The 24,324-nt window shown below is 45.3% G+C and overlaps 1 protein-coding gene across 1 annotated transcript in view; it reads right to left on the bottom strand.

The window, feature by feature from the left end:
- Positions 1–24,324, bottom strand: part of EFR3A (EFR3 homolog A) — a 284,658-nt gene that overhangs the window by 1,722 nt on the left and 258,612 nt on the right. The window contains exons 20-23 of the mRNA XM_082258096.1: positions 22,080–22,168; positions 20,103–20,148; positions 15,515–15,618; positions 8,538–8,587 (exon numbers count right to left, since the gene is read on the bottom strand). Of these exons, the coding sequence (XP_082114222.1) occupies positions 8,538–8,587; positions 15,515–15,618; positions 20,103–20,148; positions 22,080–22,168 (289 nt within the window). The remainder of the gene's footprint in view (positions 1–8,537; positions 8,588–15,514; positions 15,619–20,102; positions 20,149–22,079; positions 22,169–24,324) is intronic.

The raw sequence follows: 24,324 nt of genomic DNA, 5'->3' as shown, positions 1-24,324 counted from the left end.
TTTGTTCGGCCGAAAAGTCGGAGTCGGTTGTCGGAAGCATCATACTAACAAGCCGAAAATCGGCCGATCGGACGTTGGCCAAAAATTCACGGCCAACAATCGTTGCGTGTGTACGGGGCATTAGACTCACCCAGTGATCAGGCCGGTTGGGCCAAGCACCAGGAGCTACCACATTTTTTCCTTTCTTAATTGCTTTTTTGTGGAAGAGGTTACTGACATCATATGCTAGGTGGAGTGTCCCACTCTTTTCCTTCAAACAGCATTAAGGAAACATCTCCCCGCCGTCAGTTTCTGCTTGCAAAGAGCCACAAGGAGCTATGATCTTTGTTCCATTCCTGCTGCCCACCTACGGTGACTCAGGTCACCTCTTGAGAACTTGAGGCCTTGCGGTATCTTACCCCGAGTCTATACACTGCCTTACTGCTACACAGTAGCAACAGGTCTTCCAGACATGAGGGTGGGAGGACATCCTGGATGTAAAAGGTAGCCGTTCACGTGCTGTTGTCCTCTGCTGCTGTAGAAACATCTCAAGGATGATTTGTGGAAACAGGATGCACCTGAGCTCAATTTTGAGTGTCATTGCAAAGGCTGTGAATACTTATTTACATGTAATTTTTTTAATTTTTAATACATTTTCAAAGATTTTAAATAAACTTTTTTTCTTGTGGCCATTATGAGGCCTTGTTTGTAGAATTTCCAGGAAAATAATGAATTGAATACATAATAATTTAATGAATTTAATACATTTTGGAATAAGGCTGTAACAAAACATTCCGGATGCATCGTATATGATCTTTTGAATCCTCTTTAGCTCTGTTGGAAGTGGCTGGTCCCTCTCCCCTTTTTATTTTTAGTCATGCCACACTTTATCACCCAAGTCATTCCTTTATTGCCAACTTTGATTGTAGAGGCTTGTGCTGTCTCAAGCAGATTTTATATCCGGTTTGTCCACAGCATTAGTGGTTTCCGAGCCATTCACCATAGAGACTCTGTCAGATTCTAAGTCACTGCAGTCTGACTGATGAGCTCACTCCAGAGGAATCAGTCTTCCATTACTTCTGAATTGAAGAGCGTGTCAGCCACTGCCTGTTGCTTCTACCAGTGCGGTTTCTAGAGTTGGGTCATTTAAAACGCCTAAGACTCTCCTTTCCAACTATTTCTCTCTATGAAGTATTGCAATAAGTTGTTTTCCTCCCTTAAGTGCTTATTATCCGTGTATTCATTTGGTGAGGATTCTGTACAAAGTGATCTATGCCCACTGTAGATCTGGCAGTGTCCCACATTAACAAGACACTTACAATTCCAGTAGAGGATGCATTTGTCTTTTTCAGGACCCATCCAATAAGCATTGGAAGCCCATCCTAGAGCTCTATTCGGCAGAACCTAAAGTTCCAGCTTTGCCAGCTGTTTACATTCCAGGCATAGACAACTGGTAGGCAGATTTTCTCAGCTGGCAGCTCCTGGATCCAGGGGAGTGGTCCCTTTACCCAGAGATGTTTCCTGCTGGACATGGACTTCCTGGCCTCCAAGTTCCACAAAAAACTGAACAGGTTTGTATCTAAGTACACATCTTTCAAATGGAAGAAGTAGATGCTGGCGGCTTGGTGGGATCATATAATTCTGGTCTTTGCATTTCCACCCCTGAAACTTCTTCCTCATCTGCATCCCAAGATCAAAATGGAGGGAAATCTGGACGTGGTACAACAACCTGGTAAGATGCTCTATTGGCACTGCCAGAGCATCAGGATTTTCTGTCCAAATGACAGATTTGCCATCCTGCTTCTTGGTTGCTGGCTTTAATAGGGGCATGGCTGGTGAAGCGAAGGTTAGAGATAGATAGAGGCATCTCTGAGCCTGTGATTCCTACAATGTTAAAAGCTAGAAAGTCAAGATCCCGCAAAGTTTATCATCAGATAGGTTAGGCATGCTTCACTTGGTGCGAGTCTAGGGCTTCCACCCTAGGACTTTTTTCTGTGGGACAAATCCTCCCCTTCCTACAGCTGGGTCTGGACCAGCGTTTGGTTGTCAACACCTATCGGCAGATGAATTCCCTGCATTTTCTTGGTATATTTCTCTGTGATACAGATATATGGATGACGTGCTGATGGTCTGGGAGGGCTTTATCGATACTCTGCAGAAGTGTTTGGAAGTTATGAATTCCAATATGTATAATCTATCTTACTTTCACCATGAACCACAGCCCAACTTCCATAACATTTTTGGACATCACCACCTCTAAGGGTCCGAAGGGGGAAGTTTCTACTTCCCTATCTAGGAAACCAACATCTGGGAATAACATTGTTCAATTTTCTAGCTTCCATCCTAAACCCCTACTAAAGTCTATTTCGTACAGTCAATATCTACGGACTCGTAGAAACTGTTCTGATCATAAGTCCTTAAAAAGGGAAGTCGACATCTTACGCAATAGGCTATTAGCTAGGGGGTATTCAAAAACATGCCTGAAAAAGGCGTACAAAAGGGCAGTTTTGACTTCCTGTCATGCCCTGCTGTACAGCCCCAAAAAACTAAAACCAACGATAACATCAGAATTATTACCCGTTTCTGCAATCAGCACTCACTGGTCAAAGATATCATCTCCAAATATTGGCACCTTTTAAGTATGGACCCCACTATTGGCCCTCTGGTTCCGGCTAGACCCGCAATTACATATAGACGAGCCAAATCTATTGGCGATTACTTGGTAAACATCTGAGCACTTTTCGCTGTGGTGGCTGCAATTATTGCCAATTTAGGTGTACGGAGAAGAGGGTATGGCTACCCAATGGCACCCTCTTTAAACATAGACATTATGCAAATTGTAAGACAATGAGTGTTGTTTATCTTTTGACCTGTGAGTGCGGTTGCTTTTATGTTGGGAAGACCATTCAGGAGTTCTGGAAGAGAGCCTATTGTCATATATTAAGTATGAGGGTATGTAATCCAGACCTCCCTTGATGCCGTCATGTAACGGCAGCGCATGACGGGAAGTTTCCCAAGATCAAATTCCTTATATTGGACCGTGTCCATCCGCCCTCTCGTGGCGGTGATTGGAATAAACGACTACTAAAATGCGAACTCCGCTGGATTTATCATCTTAATGCAACCTCCCCTCCAGGCTTGAATGATGCTATCAATTTCAAGCCTTTTTTGGAAGGATTTTCCTCAGGGGGGTGGGAAAAATTAACTATATTAAACAAAAAGATATTTTTTCATTGCCTTAAGATATGTGATAACCATCATTAGGTTTTTTATTGTATCTTACCTTCTTTTGTTATATAATTTATGTACACATTTGTGTATTTTTTTGTGGAATACTCCTGGCTTCTCTCTTAGTTGTGTACTTAGTTGTGTATCTATTGGCTATAATATGTTCTTTATCTAGAATGGTGTCAGTTTTGCTTAATTTGTACATTCTATGTTTTTTTCTACTGTTTTAATGTATTGTCAATCCATCTCATCTTTTGGGGGCATGTTTCCACTTTTGCTGCAGGCGATGTGTCTATCCCTGTGGAGTCCACCTGGCGAACTCAGGCCGTTCCCTGTCTTTTGTGCGTTCTGCCCATGCACCACCTGGGGGCTTTGGTGGACGGATGTCTGCCCTGTTGCTTCCGCACAGGGAGCCTCCTCTTTGTCCATCCCCGCCCTCGTCTACGTGCGTCTGATGCGGGACAGCGTCGTGCACTGCACACGCGAGGACCGGGCTGGAACACGGCGTCATCGCGTCCAACACGAGCTTCCGGTTCCGGTTTGACCTTCCCCTTCATTTGGAGGCATATTTAAAGGGAGGTAGTGCAGGGTTTCCCCTGCCTCCCTTGGATTGCGGCCGTAGGTTTTGTGGGCCCTTATCTCTTGACTGGTAAGATCTTACTTTTAACTAGGATGCAATTGCTATATCCTTTACTAATAAATTCAACAAATCCTTCCCCCCCCCCCCCCAAAAAACATTTTTCTATGTATTGGTATTACCACAGTATGATCTTTCTTGTACCTACAGGTACAATTATGGTCCAATTTTTTATTCTATACTAATTTACACCTATCTGTACTTATGGCCACAGTTATGGTCCAGTTTTTACGGTATATACTCGTTATACTATTATAGCTGTTAATATACCCATGTTTAATACACCTATAAATTATATAATACCCATTTAAGTAAATTTATTTTTTGGTCTATTTAGAGCTCCTGCTCTTGCTGCACACTGTTGCCGCTGGGGCGCTCTGCCAGGTCTTGTTGGACTCCATGGTTTGTGACATCTGCATGCGCAGTCTTGGTTACTGCTCCTTTCGGTCTATTGGGATGGATATAACAATATGTTGATTTTATAACATGCTGGCTACTTTGTGACTCTTTGCATCATGTAACTGTATAATTTTGACACTGTTAGGATGTTTTGCATATTTACCAGTATAGATAATCCTTGTATACTTACCAGTATAGATAATCTTTGCTTATATGTATTTTTTCTATCTCATAGAAGTGTTGTCTTTGACTACACCACCCATACACCCCTGAAGAAGGAACCAAAATCCAGAAATGCGTCGGGTGTGCAGTTATGTTGCTATATGAGTAAAATGTTCATATACATTATAAATATGCATCAATGTCTGTATACACATTGACAACTTATGATGGAGTATTTTATAGGGCTAGTCACCCTTGTTTGTATGTTTTACACTCTCTTGTCTTTTTTTTTTAACAATACATTTTTAATTAATTTTACTTTTTGTACCACATACAATTTATTGGGTTATCAATAACCAATAGAAGAATAAAGACCAATAAAGTTCAATTAGGGGGGTTCCTCTTCTCCCTTTTCTTAACACCATCAATGGTCAGGTTTCTGACCTTTCTATTCTTTTTCAGAGACCTTTGGCCTCTCACTCTTTGAAGACCTTGGTACAGAGGGGTCCCAAGTTTCCCTTTCCCTGTCTGTTCCCCTACGAAGTCCCTCAGATTTGTATTAGATTCTCTCTGCACTTAAGAAAACACCATTTGAACCCAATAGAGACAATTTTTACACTACCCTCACACACAAGGCTGTGTTTATAGTAGCCATCACCCCCATGAAGCCACTTGTCTTCACTAGTGGCCCTTTTCAGGAAGAAACTGTTTCAGACTTTGCATAGGGACTAGGTAGTGTTAAGGCCCAGGACTTCCTTTTTTGCCTAAGGTAGTTTCTGCCTTTCATCTCAACCAGGACATTGTTCTTCTGTTCCTTTGTCTGACCCCAGTTCACCAAAAGGACATTTCTCTTCCTTTGTATGAAAGTGATACAGGCTGTGAGAGTTTCTCCACCAATGCATCTATCAGGAAGAGCGATTCCCTTGTGGTCCCTTACGAAGGATCCACTAAGTGGCTCACGCAGTTCATCATCCAAGCTCATGGTCTTTAGGATCAAGTTTCATCACTTTTCTGTATGCTTTATTATGGCTGTGAGTGCTTCTTGGGCTTTTTGCATCAAACAACTGTTTCTCAGATTTGAAAGGCTGGTAATCTGTTCACAGGTTCTGCCAGGTGTATGTTTTTGGCCTCATATGATGCCAGCTTAGGGTGTTCGGTCCTTCAGGTCATCCTTTAAGCTGCAGGAAGTCACCAGTTAGCTGTTTTATAGGCCTGTTAAGTATTTGTTTGCTGTGTTGCTCACCCCTCACAGTTGGACAACTTTTGGACATCCCAATGGTTTAAGATTCCATGTGTGCTCATTCGATAGTAAAGAAAATAGGGTTCATGTATCTACCATAAAATGTGTTTTTGGGGGGCAATCAATTGTAGGACACAGGTCCCGCTCCACTACTTTTAGGTTCATATCCTTCGGACTATTTTGCTACAAAACTGAGGCATGTAGGATAGGTTATCTTGGGATGGTCTACTTTTTTTTTTTGTCCAATTCTTCTGTAGGCAACACAAACCAAAGAAATAGGTTGTTGGAGAAACATGGACTTTAAAGGCACTGAGTATATTAAAATATAACAATTTTATGTTATGTAATTTATGTTTGTGATGTATTTTTAGTCATGTATCAATAAAATTGTTATATTTTAATATATGTTTGTGAAAAATAATTAGTGCGCTACAATGTGTTGAGAATTCATATAAATATAAACATACAAACATAAACAAATGCAATGTGCATACAACACGTGATAACAATGATGAGTGAAGATAAAAATTATGTTCAATCAACACTGTGACCCACAAAAATCCAAAAGAAATTGTCCAAAACTCAAATATATTGTCCAGCAAGTGCAATGCCACATTTGCAATAAAAAATAAATAAAAAATAAAAAAATAAAAATGTGCTGAGTCTACAGCCCGATGACACCGACTGTTCAATGTTTCTGCTGCACAAACTTCCCATCATTCCAGTTCAGGAAGACAAGTGTCATTGTGTTATGCTCTTCAACTCTTTACATCTGGTAAGGAGCCGTCTGAAATTTTGGTGAAGGGATATTGATTCACCTTAAGCTGTTTTTGAGGTGTTATCAGAAGTTTCTGGGTAGCGATCACTTATATATGCCCTTTATAATCTTTATCTGGTAAGAAGCACATTTAGCAGGTGTGGGAAACTGTCACCAATTTGTTACATCACTTCATCACCAGTTCATCTTTCGTTTTCACATCATCACCTGTTGGAGACTGAGTTTGTGCAGCAGAAACATTGAACAGTCGGTATCATCGGGCTGTAGACTCAGCACATTTTTGTTTGTTTTTTTTATTGCAAATGTGGCATTGCACTTGGTGGACAATATATTTGAGTTTTGGACAATTTCTTTTGAATTTTTGTGGGTCACAGTGTTGATTGAACATAATTTTTATCTTCACTCATCATTGTTATCACGTGGTGTATGCACATTGCATTTGTTTATGTTTATATGTTTATATTTATATGAACTCTCAACACATTGTAGCGCACTAATTATTTTTCACAAACATTAATTTCCACACATTGGATCTTGGTAGCAGCACAATTTTAATATCAGCGCACTTTTTTCTATTTTCATTCTATATTTTAATATACTCAGTGCCTTTAGAGCCGGTTCACACTACTCTGACTTGGGATGCGAATTGTGTGCCCTCAAGTCGCTTGTCATTACAAATTCAATGTAAATGAATGAGAGCCGTCTTAATATCCACTACTGAAGTTGCTCCGACTTCAGAAAAGGTTCCTGTACTACTTCAAGGCGACCTCTATCTGACTTGTGCACATAGACTTCAATGGGAGTTGCCTCTAAGTCGGATCCTTATCTATTTTCAAGCGACTGTGATCAGACTTTCCAGGAAGAAGAAAAAGATTACCCAGGCATTCCCCACAGACAAAGTCGCCTATCATTTAAGTCTCTAAAGTCCATGTTTCTCCAACAACCTATTTCTAGTCTATGTAGGATGTGGCACCTATTTACACTCATGTGTGCTCAGTATACTGCTATCTGGTAGCACATACAAATTTAAGAACACAAACCAAAGGATTTAGACTTTGTGTCCCACAGTTGAGTCCAAAAAAAATAATTTTTTTGGGGAGTACAAACATTTTTTGGACATACTGAAAAGATAACCGAACATTTTCAATTATGTATTTAGAAAACTAAAAGGGGGCAAATAGTAGACGGTAATTACTAGAGTTTGCACAGATTTCAAATGATCACGTATTTAGTTATATTACATTCTGTTTTAATTACACAAACACAGTTTGCATTAGTGCCGGTTCACACTAGGGCGACCTGTGAGGCGACCTGGTCGCCTCACAGGTCGCCTCCCATAGGGAAGCTACGGACCCGTTCTAATAGGAGCGACACAAGTCGCTCCGACCTAGAAAAAGGGTCCGGAGCTTCTTTGGGGCGACCAGGAGGCGACCGCCATAGACTTCAATGTTATGAAGTCCGTGGCGGCCGCTCCGAGGTCGCGGCGCGCTGCTCGCACCGCGACCTCGGAGGTCGCCACCTAAAGTAGCGTCGCGGTAGTGTGAACCGGCACTTAGATTTCAAAGGCATGCATTTTTAAACACTGCAAGACTTCAAATTCCACAATAGAACAGGTAATATTTGGAATTGGGTATGGGAATACATGGGTATGCTCCCCCAAATTTTTTGCCTGTTTATTATGTATTCGGTCTGACCAGACTATCGAGGTTGAGCAGCCCTCCCCACCCCCCACACACACCTGTACTCAATCAGTGTCCACCATCAAGTGGATATAGGAAGAGTCCCCTGTAGTGCATTTGCACATTTTTCCCAGCAAGGAGTATTATCTCCATGGGTTAGAAAGGCTGGATTCATCTCTTTTTCATGGATAGTGTAGGACCCACTGATAATGGGGTACTTTGACGCAGTAGTGGGCTTGAGCACGATATGGCCATATGGTGGGACCAAACCCCCATTTTTATTTATGGACTCTCTTCAGATTTGGTAGTAATTTCCTTTGCATTTGCGCGCTATTCTTTTTTAATATACATTTTTAAACACTGCAAGACTTCAAATTCCACAATAGAACAGGTAATATTTGGAATTGATCTAGATAATGGGCTGTAAATTGTTACCTTATAGTGAGCTCCAGTATCTGGGCCAGTTTATCATGTAGCATGTTAGCCTGTGTACAAAGAAAATAAATTAGACACAAAAACATGACAATGTCCACCAGAAAACAGGTGAATCCCTAACAATCGCGGCGATACCTCACATGTGGTTTGAACACCATTTACATATGTGGGGGCGTCTTGCGTATGCGTTCGCTTCTGCGCGAAAGCTCGGAGGGACGGGGCACTTTAAATTTTCTTTTTTTTTTTTTTTTTTTATTATTTTACCTTTTTTTTTCTTTTACACTGTCCCTTTAAGAAAAAAAATGTTTGATCACTTTTATTCCTATTACAAGGAATGTAAACATCCCTTGTAATAGAAATAAGCAGGACAGGTCCTCTTTAATGTGAGATCTGGGGTCAAAAAGACCTCACATCTCACATCTACAATTAAAAACAAAACAAAAAGAAAAGGTCATTTTTTTTCTGCAAGAAAAAAAAACGGAATTTTTGTAAAATCTTACCGAAAAATTCCTTTCTCTGAGTCCTCCGACAGTCGCCGCCTCCTCTAAGTCATCACTATTGGGTATTGACTTCCGCTCCGCAGGAGTAGCTAGGCATAAGACTTCGTCAAAAGAACAAAAGCATTTAGAATAGACACACCCATGGGGGCTGTCCCACTGGTCAATACCCCCCTGCAGTGATCCCTCCCAACTCAGTTTGGTAAAATAGCAGTAGGTGTACAAGAAAAAACCCAAAAAGAGGGGCGGGGTGTTGCGACTGTCGGAGGACTCAGAGAAAGGAATTTTACGGTAAGATTTTACAAAAATTCAGTTTTTTTCTTACGTCCTCCGACAGCAGTATAGACATAAGGGGTGGGAGACGCAACCACAGAAAAGGCAACGCAGTACCCACATCAGAGAAAGGAACCTTACACGCACAGTAAGAGAACCTTCTGGGCAATAGAAAAGGCTCAACAGGAGCAACAACCCAGGAAAGAAAATACCCAGGGGATAAACACTCCAACAGCCAGGGACCCACAAAAAAACAAGGGTCCCCTACGGCACTGCCGCACTGAGAACTTTGCGGCCAAAGGAGGCATCAGCTGATGCCAGAACATCCACCTTATAGAATTTGGAAAAGGTGTGCACCGATGACCAAGTCGCAGCCTTGCACACCTGGGCCACCGAGGCCTGATGCCGATAGGCCCAGGACATACTCAATGATCTGGTAGAGTGCGCCTTAACAGGGAAGGGCGGAACCCGTTCCTTCAAAGCATAGGCCTGTTCAATGGTCTGTCTGATCCATTTGGCAATGGTCGCCGCAGACACGGCCATGCCCTTCCGAGGTCCCTCAGGAAGGACAAAGAGGGAATCCAATTTCCGAAAGGACTCAGTGGACGACAGGTATACCCTAATCGCCCTGACAACATCCAATGAATACCCAAATCGCCCTGACAACATCCAATGAATGCAATGCAACCGCCTTAGGATGCTTAGGCTTCGCACAGAGCTAAGGTAAAACAATGTCCTCATTAAGGTGAAAATCAGAAACCACCTTAGGGAGAAAAGACGAATGAGGTCGCAGGACCACCTTATCCTTGTGAACCACTAAATAAGGAGAGCGGCAAGACAACGCCGCCAATTCTGACACCCTGTGAGCCGAAGTGATCGCCACTAGAAAGGCAACCTTCTTGGACAGTAGAAGTAACGATATCTCCCGGATGTTCTCAAAGGGAGAACGCTGCAGCACGGAAAGAACCAAGTTCAAGTCCCATGGAGGCAAAGGGGAGGGGCCAAATGTTGCACACCTTGAATAAAGGTGCAAAGGAATGAGACGCCACAGGGCGTTGAAAAAGAACAGCCAGTGCAGAAACCTGGCCCTTAATCGTGGCCAACGCCAGGCGCTGGTCCACACCAGTCTGAAGGAAATCCAAAACTCTCGACACCGAGTATGAGCGAGGAGAAAACCCCCTGGACTCACACCAGGCAAAATAGGCTTTCCAAGTGCGATAATAAATTTTACCAGACGAGGCTTTCCTAGCCTTGATTAAAGTAGGAATGACCTCTGGGGAGAGACCCCTGTCTCCCAGGACCTGGCTTTCAACAGCCAGGCCGTTAAAGCCAGCGACTGTAAAGCAGGATGGAAGATCGGTCCCTGAGACAGTAGATCTTCCCGCATTGGCAGCTGCCAAGGAGGCTCGACCGCCAGGTGAACAACGTCGGCGTACCAGGACTGGCGTGGCCAGTCCGGCGCCACTAGAATCACCAAGTGCGGTTCCAAGGCTAACCTGCGAAGGAACCTGGACAACAACTGAATCGGAGGAAAGGCATACATCAGACGATACTGATGCCAAGGGGCCACCAACGCATCCGAGGCGTCCGCCCACGGATCGCGCATCTTGCCACAAATCTTTCCACCTTGTGATTTAGCCGAGACGCGAACAGATCCACGTCCGGGGATCCCCACTTCGCACACAGCATTTGGAAGACCTCCGGGTGCAGGGACCATTCCCCCTGGTCCAGGGTCTGGCAGCTCAGATAGTCGGCCTGCCAATTCTCCACACCCGGAATATGAACTGCTGAAATTGCCGGGACAGGAGTCTCGGCCCAAGACAGAATGTCGGTCACCTCCCGGGCCGCCCGGGCACTCCTGGTGCCCCCTTGGTGGTTGATGTAAGCCACCGCGGTAGCATTGTCCGTCTGTACCCGAACAGGACGGCCCCGAAGTCGATCCGACCACTGGAAGAGACAGAGTTTGATCGCTCGCAATTCCAATATGTTGATCGGAAGGGAGGATTCCTCCCCCGACCAAGTGCCCTGGGCAGACAGGTTGCCCAGGACTCCACCCCAGCCCGATAGGCTGGCATCCGTGGTAATCACCGTCCACAGCAACGGACGGAAGGATTTTCCTTCTGACACAGCCGGGGACTGAAGCCACCACAGAAGATCCATTCTGGTCCGGCGACTCAACGAGACACTCAGATCCAAGAACTGAGGTAGTATGTCCCACCTGGCCAGGATCTCCGCTTGAAGAGACAGTGTGTGAAACTGAGCAAAGGGTATCGCCTCGAAGGCCGATACCATCAACCTTAGGGACCGCATGCAGGTCCTGAGTGACGAGGATGGCTTGTCCCTGAGGGACCCGATCTTGTCCTGCAAGGTCCGGAGCTTGTCCTCCGGCAAGAACACCTTTGCTTGAGCAGAGTCCAGAACCATTCCCAGATAGGGAAGACGAACCGAGGGAGACAAGGTCGACTTCTGTACGTTGATGGTCCATCCGAACTCCTGGAGCGTCTGTACCGTAGTGGACAGATCGCGCAGCAGGTTCTGGCTGGCACTCTATCTTAAGAGGAGATCGTCCAGATATCCCAAGACCGCAATGCCCTGTGCCCTCAGCAGGCCCAGAAAAGGCGCCAACACTTTGGTAAAGACCCTTGGAGCCGAAGCGAGACCGAAAGGTAACGCCACAAACTGATAGTGATCCTCCGCAATAGCGAACCGAAGGTACCTCTGGTGACCCTCGAAAATGGGGATGTGTAGGTACGCATCCTTCAGGTCTATAGAGGCCAGAAATTCCCCCGGACTCAGGGAGGCCATCACCGAGCGGAGAGATTCCATACGGAACTTCCGAATGCGCACAAAGCGGTTCAGCGCTTTCAGGTCCAGAATAGGACGTACCTTGCCCTCCTTTCTGGGCACAGTGAACAGATTGGAATAAAACCCCCGAAACCTGTCCCGATGAGGCACCGGGATAATCACCCCCTGGGCAAGAAGGTCCTGCACCGCCTGATGCAGGTCCCTCAGACGCCCCGGGGTCAGATCAAGATTTGAGGGAAAGAATCTGTCCGCCAGCCGGGAAAGGAATTCGATCTTGTACCCTGATCAAATTATTTCCTGAACCCACCTGTCCGGAATTCGGAGCAGCCAAGGTTGGAGGAAACCGCGCAAACGTCCCCCCACCCCTGAAACAGTTGAGGGCGCCCCTTCAGGCAGAGACGGATTGAGCCGCCGCACCGACATTGCCGGACTTCTGCTTGCCCGCCCAGGGCTTCTTCTGGCTACCTTGGCCCTTGAAGGGCTTGCCCTTGGTTTGATTCTTAAAGGCACGAAAGGACCCTTGATTGGGTCGAAAGGCGGGACCCCGCTTGCCACGAAAAGACTTGTTCTTCGGGTTCTGGGGCAGCATCGTGCTCTTACCCCCCGTGACGCCTTTTACCAAGGTATCCAACGCCTCGCCAAAAAGGCGAGACCCTGCATAGGGAAAATCAGCCACCGTTTTCCGTGATGTCTGGTCAGCCGACCAGCTCTTCAGCCAGATCAGTCGACGGTTAAGTACCGCGACACTAGACAAGCGCGCAGCCAAAGGTGTATTTGATCCACCATAGCCAGCGTGGTAGGTGGGGCAGAATCAGACGCGAGGGTGCGCCGAAGCACCTTTGTCCAATCCGCCACCGCCTGAGCCACCATGACGGACGCGAAGATAGGTTTGAGCATAGAACCCGCCACCATGTAGGAATGGCGGGCCAGAGACTCCAACCTCCTGTCCGTAGGATCCCGGAACACCGGGGTCTCCTCAGTGGGAATCAAGGTAGCCTTGTTGAACACGACCACAGTGTGATCCACCTGTGGAGGCACACACCAGCGCGAGTCCGTGGCCGGCGCAGAGGGATAAAGCAGTTTAAACCGACTAGGTACCGTGAAAGGCCGTTTTAAATTGCACCACAGTTCATTCACAGTGTGATGAAACTCAGGGGGGCAGGGAAAAACCTGCGCCGACTTGTGGGTCCTATGTGTTCCAAATGATGACACCATGCCCGGAGGACTGGGCTCATCCTCCAAGTGTAGTGTTTCTTTCACAGAAGGAATCCACTCATCCATAGTCACGCGTTCTTCAGGCGACCCAGGGGGAGAATCATCAACCCCCTCCACCTCCACCTCCCCCTCAGACCCCAGTGGGTCCAGGGACGAGCGAGACCCTGAAAAGGGCACGCCAGCCACAGCACCATCTGAATCAGAGGAGAAAGACAGTCTAGGCCATTTTGGACACTAAAGACGCCACTACGGTGGCCAAATCAGGTATAACAGGGTGTACAGCAGGACTGGGGTCCCCCACCAGGTCTGGAGGGAATTTGCTGTCCTGAGATTCCATTGCACCAGTCACAAGAAAAAAGTACAATAAAAAGTACTGGCCCTTTAAGATCGCTGCAGAGTGCGCAGCCCACCGCTATATGCACAGTGAACACAGACCCCCAAAAGGAGACAAAACTGAGCCAGGAAGGAAAAAACAGAGAGTTATGGAAGAGACAGTCTGCAGAGCCCCCACAGAGTGTTACCACAGTGATCGCTGCTCCAGAGGAAAAGGAAGTGAGGTCATCAGAGGCTGAACTATAATGCTGCAATTACCCAGGGAAAATGGCTGCTTATAGAACTGAATGGGAGGCTTCGGCAAGATGGCCGCCAAACATGTGCTCGGAACGATCGTTCTGCCACACACAAGATGGCGCCGGATGGCGCCAAAACAGCATGCAGTTAACAGCCCACAATGAAGCCAGACATGCTTGCCCATACTTAAAATGGCGGACCGCGCGGTTTTTACTCGCTGCGGCCGCCCCACACGCAGTCTGCACCCCAAAAAACACTGCAGTGACACAGGGGAAGGGGCCCCCAAAACCACACAGCACCGCAGCGCATGTAAAAGAGACCCCCGCAGGGATCGCATCAGGGATCCCCACACAGGCACAGACATGGGGAACACACAGCAACCCAGGACTGCCACCCCAGACAGAGGCCCCACACAGAAAGTACTTACCTGTACCGGATGGCGTGGTATGCCTCTATGAACGGAAAGCCGCTGTCCTCATCTGACAGGGAATGCCGTTTGCCAAGAATAGGACACTGCAGCACCGCAGATGTGTCCAGTGAGGTAGCCATCTCACAGGCTGCATCCCTGCTGCGAGCAGGGATGGGTCGTTCATAATGCCAGGACGAACACATGGCTGAACGCTCGATGGCTGGCTGGGGATCCCTCTGACCCTCTGCCCTGGGGAGCCAGGGCGGTCAGTCCGATTCCCAGCTCCGCAAGAATCCATCTTCATCCGAAGATCTGACTAAAACTAAGCTGACAAAATAAACAGCTAGTAAATCAAAGAAAAAACTGACAATTTTAAAGAAAAATCAAAGAAAAAAAGATTAGAAAGGCTGAGATTGGAGCCCCAGCACAGGGAAGCCTGACAACTCCTGACGCTAGGCAGAGACAAACTGAGTTGGGATGGATCACTGCAGGGGGGTATTGACCAGTGGGACAGCCCCCATGGGTGTGTCTATGCTAAATGCTTTTGTTCTTTTGACTAAGTCTTATGCCTAGCTACTCCTGCGGAGCGGAAGTCAATTCCCAATAGTGATGACTTAGAGGAGGCGGCGACTTTCGGAGGACGTAAGATAAAATGGGCCCTTTAAGGCCGTTGGGAGGAAGCAACGTATGACGTCGCTCCGGTCCTCCAAGACCATGAAGTCGACTGGGGGCCAGCTTGCCCTCACTTGACTTCCTGCTTAGGACTCCGTCAGACCGGATCGTTTTCCCCTCTACCTAAGTGGGGAAAACGACCGAGAAGGGGCGGGGGAACCTCTCCCACCGCCCATAAAAGTGATCCCGTGGTGAATCAGCCACTGGAACCACTTTTATGCGAAAGCGGACTGCTCGCCATTTAAAAAAATACTGGGGTTATGGCAGCTATCTGCTGCCATAACCCCGGTATTTAGCGTCAAAGTACCTACGTAAAACTCCAGCGGGTGGTCCATAAGTGGTTAAAGTAGTGCAGTGCTGAATAAAAAAAAAAAAAATGACCTAATCATCAAGGAGTAAAATCTTCCAGAGCTGAGGTGCTTAAAGCACCTAAACTCTTCTGCATGTTGGTGTAAATGGCGTAGCCCAATAATAAGTACGATATTTGTTCCACAGTCAGCCCGAACTAGAGGAACAGGTCAGTAGTAAACACTCACTTTAGATTCACATTGTGCAGCAATTTCCTCAAATGGTGCTTTCTGGAACTTTTCTATGACCAGACGCCTCTTCTCCTTTTCCTGCTCTTCCATTCCTGTATTGTCTGTTTGGAAGAGACAAACAAAAACAGAATGTAAAAACTCCAAACCCTACCTAAACGCCATGTCTGCTTTTTTTATGTACCCTGATCTTCTACACTTTTTACTTAAAGAGAATTCCTTTTCTCATACCATGCTATTTCTGCACTGCTACACATACTCAGATCTGACATTAAAGAGGAAGTAAACCCTCTGGAAAAAAAAAAAACCTGTAAAGACAAAGGCATAATGAGCTAGTTTGCATTGCATACTAGCTCATTATGAAATACTTACCTTAAAACGAAGCCCCCCGCAGTGCCGTTCTGCTTGTGCCGTCCTGCATGTTCGGCCGTCCTGCTTCCTGGTTCGCATCCTCCAGCCAATCTGATTGGCCGGAGATGCGATTACATCTCTCCAGCCCATGCACGCGGGAGCCGCCGGTCACCGCATATGGCTCTGAAGGAACGGCACGGGTGGTCGTTCCTTCAGAGCGCATGCGCCGATGACATCATCGGCTGCATGCACTGTAAATATCTCCTAAGTGGTGCAAGTTTAGGAGATATTTATAGCACCTATAGGTAAGCCTTAATATAGGCTGACCTATAGGCAAAAGTCTTTAAAGTGGGTTTACAACCACTCTAAAGTGTACAGACAGCCAAAACTTTATTCATTTTGGAAGGAGCCGAGAAGGATCAGAACCGGTTATTGGTTATTACTGCTGTCTATATACCTGCTGGGGTGATTCCCCCCGTCTCTATTTATCCTGGTGACCATGGTCACTAGGCGAAGAGAGTGACCAGAAATTCACAAATCTTACAGATGTCACCAAAAGGTGAAGATTAAAGAGTAACTCTACTTTTGTTGAGAAAAAACATCTCTGTACATTGCATGGATTTTAACAAACGTTGTTGCAGATTCCTACCTTTTGGTATTCTGAAGGAACAGGTGAGTCCATATGCTTAGTGAATCTGTATGGGAATGGTATTATAATTACCAATCAGATGCTGCACCTGAAGGGCTCTAATGAGGAAAGTGGCAGGGTATGCATCCCTTTAGATGGGATTTCCCTTTGGGAGTATCTCACCAAAAATGACATGTTTGTTGCAGGGGATGCTCAAAATCTGATTTGTATCCAAGTGCAGACTTCTGGGAAAATCAGTAAGCCAATTACACAAGCAGGAAATTACATTCCTGGGGGCTGTTCTGTATACATCTGTGTACAAAACGCCTCCAGGTTTCCATATTGCATTTTACAGAAAAGTACCCACGTCAATTGAGCTTGTATACAAGTCGTTTCTATCCTGGGAACTACCATTTTACCCGCTGACTATTCACTGGATTGCTGGGATTTGTTTGGCCTGCCATGTTACCTTCCTTTGCGATCCAACCACTGAGGGATTGGCTTTGAGTGCTGGGTGATTATTTTCTTGTTCAAAAATGTTATTGGATTTTTCAGGTAGTAACATCAGAAGGAAGATAAAAATAATTATCACACCATGTCGTACAGAATACAGGTTTGTGTGAATGAATACAAGTGATAAAACAGAAACAATAGGAAGAGGTTGTCAAAAACTAGTACAATCAATTACGAGCGGTGATTGAACAGTGGGCCGTACCTTTTCCCAGCCCCAGGCATCCCATAGGGGAACAAGGAGAAAAGGGAGACAATACGGTCCGTTTCCAATTTGGAAATTTCCATCTATTATACAACTGTTTGATGGATAAAGGTTTAATATAAAAAGGATAGACTAAAACCAGAGTAGGAGCTAATGATGGGTTGGGAGTAGTGATTGACCGATTATCGGCAAAGCTGATATATCGAGGGCCGATCTGCACTTTTCCTGATATATCGAGGGCCGATCTGCACTTTTCCTGATATATCGGAATCGGCCACCAAGGTGACCGATATTGCCGATTAAGTGCTGTACCGGAGTGATGCCTGCAGCTAGAGGCATCACCCCTATACCGGCGTCTATAGTTGACGGTCGGCTGTCTTGTAATGACAACCGATGCGGCTAAGAAGCCGCTCAGCTGTCATTACAAGGAGTAGGAGGGAAAGCCGTCCCACCGGTAGACCCGGGCAACCAGCCTGCACAGCCGCCGAAGACCCGAACAAAACCACATTTGGCTCTGATCGGATCTCCATGAAAAAACCCAGAAGTGATGTCATGACATTACTTCCGGGTACTCAGCGCCAGATTTAAAAAAAAAAAGAAATGACTGTGTTTTGAATGCTTTTAGGGGAGAAGAGGGGTTTGGGGTCTTTTAGACTCCCAGATCCCTCTACAAGAGTACATGTCAAGTGATATAAAAAAAAAAAAAAAAAACAAAAACATTTTTTTAAATGTAAGAAAATATTGGCCGATACCGATATGCATTGGCCAAAATATCGGTACCGGCAACAAAAAACGATATCGGTCGATCACTAGTTGGGAGTATTAATGCAGCTGGCAAACGTTAGCAACATGAGTGGTGTGTCCCTAGAAGGGTCATGTGGTATTCTCTCATCCTGGGGATGTAGCTCCAGAGATCTGGTGAACTGTTAACTATAACCTTCTAACATGGTAACGTTTTGGTGAGACGAGTAGGCAAATGCCTCTAGATTAATAACCTTGTGACTTTAACCAGGTGTTGTGTTCAGAGATCTGAGTAGTCGGTAGAGCTTTGAGTGCTGGATGAATATTTAAACGCTTGTCTAGACTTCTATACCGTGGAGCCTAGAGCTCTGGCAAGCTCACATCCTGTTTATTATCATCACGGTGGAGGTGCACCAGGTGGATATTCATCTAAACCAGGGATCCTCAAACTACGGCCCTCCGGCTGTTGCAGTACTACACATCCCATAAAGCATTGTAAAACTCTGACATTCACAGACATGGACTAGGCATGATGGGATTTGTAGTTCACAGACATGGACTAGGCATGATGGGAATTGTAGTTCCTGAACAACTGGAGGGCCATAGTTTGAAGACTCCTGAGCTAAACAATCACAATTCCTTTGGATCCTACTTCAATGGACTTTCTTTTCATCTGTCACTATGTACTTTAGTGTTCAAGCACTATATGGACTATTTTCAATGATTTACTTTGAACTTAATTTATTTAGTGCTGCAATGTTTATTATGTATAGTTCAGAGTAACTCATTCTATATAAGATAAAGGAAGAAGGGTGTCAGTGGTTACATAATTTTATATGAAAATTATGTTTTTAATAGATCACCAGAAAGAAAAAAGGCAAAACTAAGGCCCCTTTCACGTGATTGGACAGATCAGGTCTGCCTGTCCATTTTTCAGGTGGACCTGATTGGGCCACCCATTCTACTCTATGCAGAGGCGGATGTCAGTAGAGATGTGTCTGCTGACACCCGTCTGGCATCCGATCCGGCAAGATCTGCTTAAACCAGACGGATGGCAATATGTTCGCTATCCATCCAGTGGGTCGGAAGGAAACAGACAGGCTGTCCATTTTCATCTAATCTCTTCATAGAGGAGAGCGGGACTCCGACAGGTCCGTCTCCGCACAGTGAGCAGAGACGGACCTATCATCCACCTGTTCAGTGGGGATCAACAGAGGTATCCCCACTGAGCTAGCAGAGTCCGCCCCGTGAGAAAGGGGCCTAAGGAAATGTATTACACTAGTTAACACTGTAATGTTCTGCATTTCTCACAGAAAAATTGCTTGAAAATGTGGCTACAGTTAAACCCATGCTTACACTATTGCAACCATAAAACGTCACACTCTGCCCCCAAGGAAAACCACCTTCTTAAAGTGTTACTAAAGCTAAAAACATTTTTTTTTTTTTTTTACCTTAATGCATTCCTTGCATTAAGGCGGACCTTCACCCCTCTTCCGCCATTTCCCTCCACTCCACCCCTCCTTCCATCCTCTTTCGGTATTGTGCTGTTTTTTTTTTACGTTAAAAATTTCCAACCCTACCTCCCCATGCACGTCAGTTACTTTAGACGATTGACGTGCAAACTGCCCACTGTATCTCCTGGGATATGCACGTCACATATCCCAGGAGGCATAGCCTTCCATTCAGAAAAGGAGGAGGTGGAGGGCCTATCGGCGTGTCATCAGGAAGCAGACCCGCCCGCTGAACCAGGAAGAGTCAGCTTTTCGATGATGTCAGAGAGAACATGGCAGCACGGGACGGAGCGGTTTTCAGGGCCTGTGAAGATCTCAGCGGGACATCGCTGGATCCACTGGATGGATAAGTATCTGAATCGTGCAGATACCACCTTTAAGCCGGGAAGTAGGAACCAGCTGAATATCGGTATATGTGTACCGTTGTCTGTTCAACAGAAGCCAGTCTAACTACTGTTCTCTGACGAATGGTCCTTTTGAAAAACCAGCATTCGATCAGGGCATGCGCACAAATAATGTAAAAGAGAAGGCTCAATTCCTACTTTAAATAATGAAGATTGCAGACATTTCCCAGTTCTCTGCCTGTGACAGTCGTATACTGAAAGGTTTAATGGTGGTTTATAGGTATAAGAGTAATCTTACCAATTGCCTTCTTCAATGATTCAAATGTAATCTCTTCAGTGTTCACCTACAAAGAAGAGGGTTAAGGAAATTGTAAATGTTATCATACTGGCAAACATAATATACATGATTCCCCTGGCGTTTCATAGCACTTCTAACATTAATGTTGTATGGTTTTAAGTCTTCAGGGTAGTTTAAGTCAAGCTCTTTAGTGGAGAAGGGTTATTTTCGCTATGATGGGTATATTACAGTCTATGACCACAATTAGGGGGATGTCTCCTTACTTCCTGTCTTGATAATGTAACGGAACCACGACCTACACTGTACTTGTGGACTTCCGCCAGTATATGGCTTCCTCCCAGTCGTGAACATAGATATCAAATTTTCCAGCCGCCCCCACACAAAGCTAGCCGACAACTTAGCTTGTACTGGAATCTACTTTTTTTGAACAGTTTCACACTCAATTTATACACAGATGAGCACATACCCCTCCTGATCAAATTACCCCATCAGGTCAGGGGTTGCCTGATTACATTATCATATGCAGATGAAATTTTATACAGAAATAGAATTAACCTGAACTAATTATCTAGCCATCTGGACAGAAACAATATGTGAGTTCATTAACAATTAACAATGGGACCGATAGGCTTAACAGAATCCACATCACATCTCAATACACAATCGGGAGAGCCGGTCTCTGACATTGAAGTACAATACACTAGGGATGCACCGATCCGACTTTTTTGGACCCGATACCGATATCTGTCGTTGTGAAATCGCCGATACCGGAACCGATCCGGAGCTACACACAAAGCAAGTGGCTGCAGTACATAGCAAAGCCGCTGCTTCGTGTGTACGGCTCCTCCATTCACAGGCAGAGTGCATCTGATATCACTCCGCCTGTGAGCCGGACCTATACAGGAAGTAGCGGCTCCCATCCCATACTACTACTGCACCTAGTAAGGGATGGCTGAGCCGTTACCAAGCAAAAACTGGATCGGCCAGTGGATCGGTCAATGTTACTGATCCCCCGATCCATCTAAAATGACCATATCGGCGCTGATATCCGATCCGAATACCGGATCGGTGCATCCCTACAATACACATTAGCATAAATGTAAACACAGACCCCATTTGAAGCAATCCAAACCATTAAGTATCGGTTTTTCACTCCCAGTGACGGTGAGTACCGTCACAATAAGCCCTGAGAGCATTGAAATGAGCTGAGCACTCTCTTTATTTCTTGGCCCAGAGTGTGTTTTCTATATACTCCTATGGAGAGTCTACTGGGAAACTATTAACACCATCACCAGCCCCAGATAGATTTTCCAAAGGAATTTGCAGCCAAGCTTTGGGTGTCACTGAGAAAGGGAAAATCTTCATAAATGGGACACAAATAGGAAGACAAATCTGAAAATAAACAGACCACAGAGGTTCTAGTGTACTTCTAATTACTACTGCACTGACTTGACCACTGACTGTGTGAGTCTTGTGCTGGACAGTGAAAGGAGAAGCAGCAGGCCTATGAACTCATCACTTCTATCCGCTTGATGATAGGTCAGGAGATATTGCAGTGGTTGAGAATTTCAGACTAATGGATGGGAAGTGACTCAAGAAGTCTGCAGAGCTCTGAATGGTGATGTCACTTTATAGTATAGTGGAGTTTGCATATTCTCCTTGTGCCTGTGTGGATTTCCTCCCACACCCCAAAGACATGCTGGTACGTTAATTGACTCCTGTCTAAATTTGCCCTAGAACGTGTAAGTACGAATGTGAGGTAGTACATTAGATTGTAAGCTCCTTGAGGGCAGGGACTGATATAAATGCACATATACAATGTAATTTTGTAAAGCACTGCAAAAAAAAAAAAAAAAAAAAAACCTGACAGTGATATATACAAGTACCTGTAATACATTAAACTTATCTCATTAAATTGTACACTTTTATCTCTGCAGTTTGTGTTGGTATTTAAAATAATGTTAGGAGATCAGTTACCTTGTCCTCGGTGTTGCTACCGGTCATAATGTCCACCTGGATGGATATGGTGTCCACTATGCTCTTTCTTCTGGATAATCTGTCTTCATCTATTGGAATAAAACCTCATCAGCAAACTAATAATGGTAATCTGTAAATGCTGGCATGTGTAGTTCAGCAGCTGCCTGCAGACCTGTTCAATCAGCCAGAAACAGCAGCTAAATGAATGTGTTCTCATGGTAGACATAAAACGATGACTGAATGTGAACCCAAAGGAAGAGGTAAACTCCTACAAGCCAATTATTCCACACAAACAGCAATGATGTTGAACTTAATACACTTTTGTTTGAACTCAACTAACTTGCATGCCTTTTTTCAATCTATGTGATAAAGGACAACAAACAAAGGGGAATGCTGATTGGTGGCTATGGGTTACCATTTTATGAATTCTCTTTATTACCAGATACAACCGATAACTCCAGGAGGAACCATCTTTGGTTACTCAACTTTGTACACCACACTTTTTAGCAAAAGCTTCCTAGTTTTTAAAAACTGAGAAAATGGCTGTAGTATTCGGGCCGTCCACCCAAAGCCATTGGCTTATTAAAAGTGTCTGAGATGCTAGTGGGAATCTATTGGCTCTGGGAATGCTCCAAGGCCAAGGCAGAGGTTGCCTCTGAGATATTCTGAACAATTCTGGTACCACCAATTCCTGCTTCCCACAAACTCACAATGTGAGACAATAATGCCTAGCTTGCTCTGCCATGGCTACAACATGGGGGAAAGCTGGGATGACATGGTGTCTTTAGGAATAATCCAAGCCAAAAACTGGTGAAGCTCTGCAGTAGCCCACCTTAGGGATGGTTTCATACTTGCTGAAAAGATAATTTCCTATGTTTCTGATCTTGCTGTACAGTACTGAAGGTTGCAGACAACTCTAAAACGCAATACTTCCTCAAGTATGGAGTCTCAGGCAGAGCTGAAGCAGCTCCCTATTATAGTGATATGATAGAGTGATCAGTGATATGGCTGATTGCAGGTCTCCAAACTGCAGCCCTTTGCTTGCCTTTATCTGGCTCTTGGGACACTATTTGTTCCACTGATACGAGGCACTATTCTGCCCTCCGACACCAACAAAGGGGTATTATTTCTCCCACTGACACCAATGATGGAGCACACCTTCTTCTGACACCACTGATGGGGCACTATTCCTTACACCGACAACGGGGCACGATTCTCCCCACTGACACCAACAATAGCGCACTTTTCCTCCCTCTTAATACCAATGATTGGGCACTATTTCTCCCACCGATACCAATGACGGAACACTGTTCCTTCTGCTTATACCAATGATGGGTCATTGTTCTCTCGCTGACTCCAATGAGGTGTCACTATTCCTTCCACTGACACCAATGATTGGGCATTATTACTTCCACTGACACCAATGATGGGGCAATATTCCTCCCACTGACACCAATAATGGGGCACTGTTCCTTCCACTTAAATCAATGATGGGGCACAATTCCTCCTGCTGACACTAAGGATGGGGCATTACCCCTCCTACTCACACCAATGATGGGGCACTATTCCTCCAATGGACACCAATGATGGGGCACTATTCCTCCACCTCCTCACCACAGGGGTGCTGTGTAATTCTTTACTCCCACTCATCACTGAGCCTGAGGCATTGTCTACTCCATTGACGGGGCATTATTTCTTACACCAACACCAACAACGGGGCACTATTCTCCCCACTGAAACCAACGATAGTGAAATTTTCCTCCCACTGATACCAATGACGGAGCACTACTCCTTCAACTGACACCAATGATGGGGCACTATTCCTTCCGCTGACACCAATGATGGTGCACTGTTCCTCCCACTGACACCAATGATGGAACACTGTTCCTTGTGCTTATACCAATGATGGGTCATTGTTCTCTCGCTGACTCCAATGATGCAGCACTATCCCTTCCACTGACACCAATGATGGGGCACTATTCTTTCCACTGACACCAATGATTGGGCATTATTTCTTCCACTGACACCAATGATGGGGCACGATTCCTTCCACTGACACCAATGATGGGGCACTATTCCTCCCACTGACACCAATGATGGGGCACTATTCTTTCCACTGACACCAATGATTGGGCATTATTTCTTCCACTGACACCAATGATGGGGCACGATTCCTTCCACTGACACCAATGAAGGGGCACGATTCCTTCCGCTGACACCAATGATGGGGCACTATTCCTTCCGC

This window comes from Pelophylax lessonae (assembly GCF_965119305.1).
Source record: "Pelophylax lessonae genome assembly, chromosome: 5".
NCBI lineage: Eukaryota > Metazoa > Chordata > Amphibia > Anura > Ranidae > Pelophylax > Pelophylax lessonae.
Note: the sequence above shows the minus strand (reverse complement) of the source record. Positions and strands in the feature narration are given on the sequence as shown.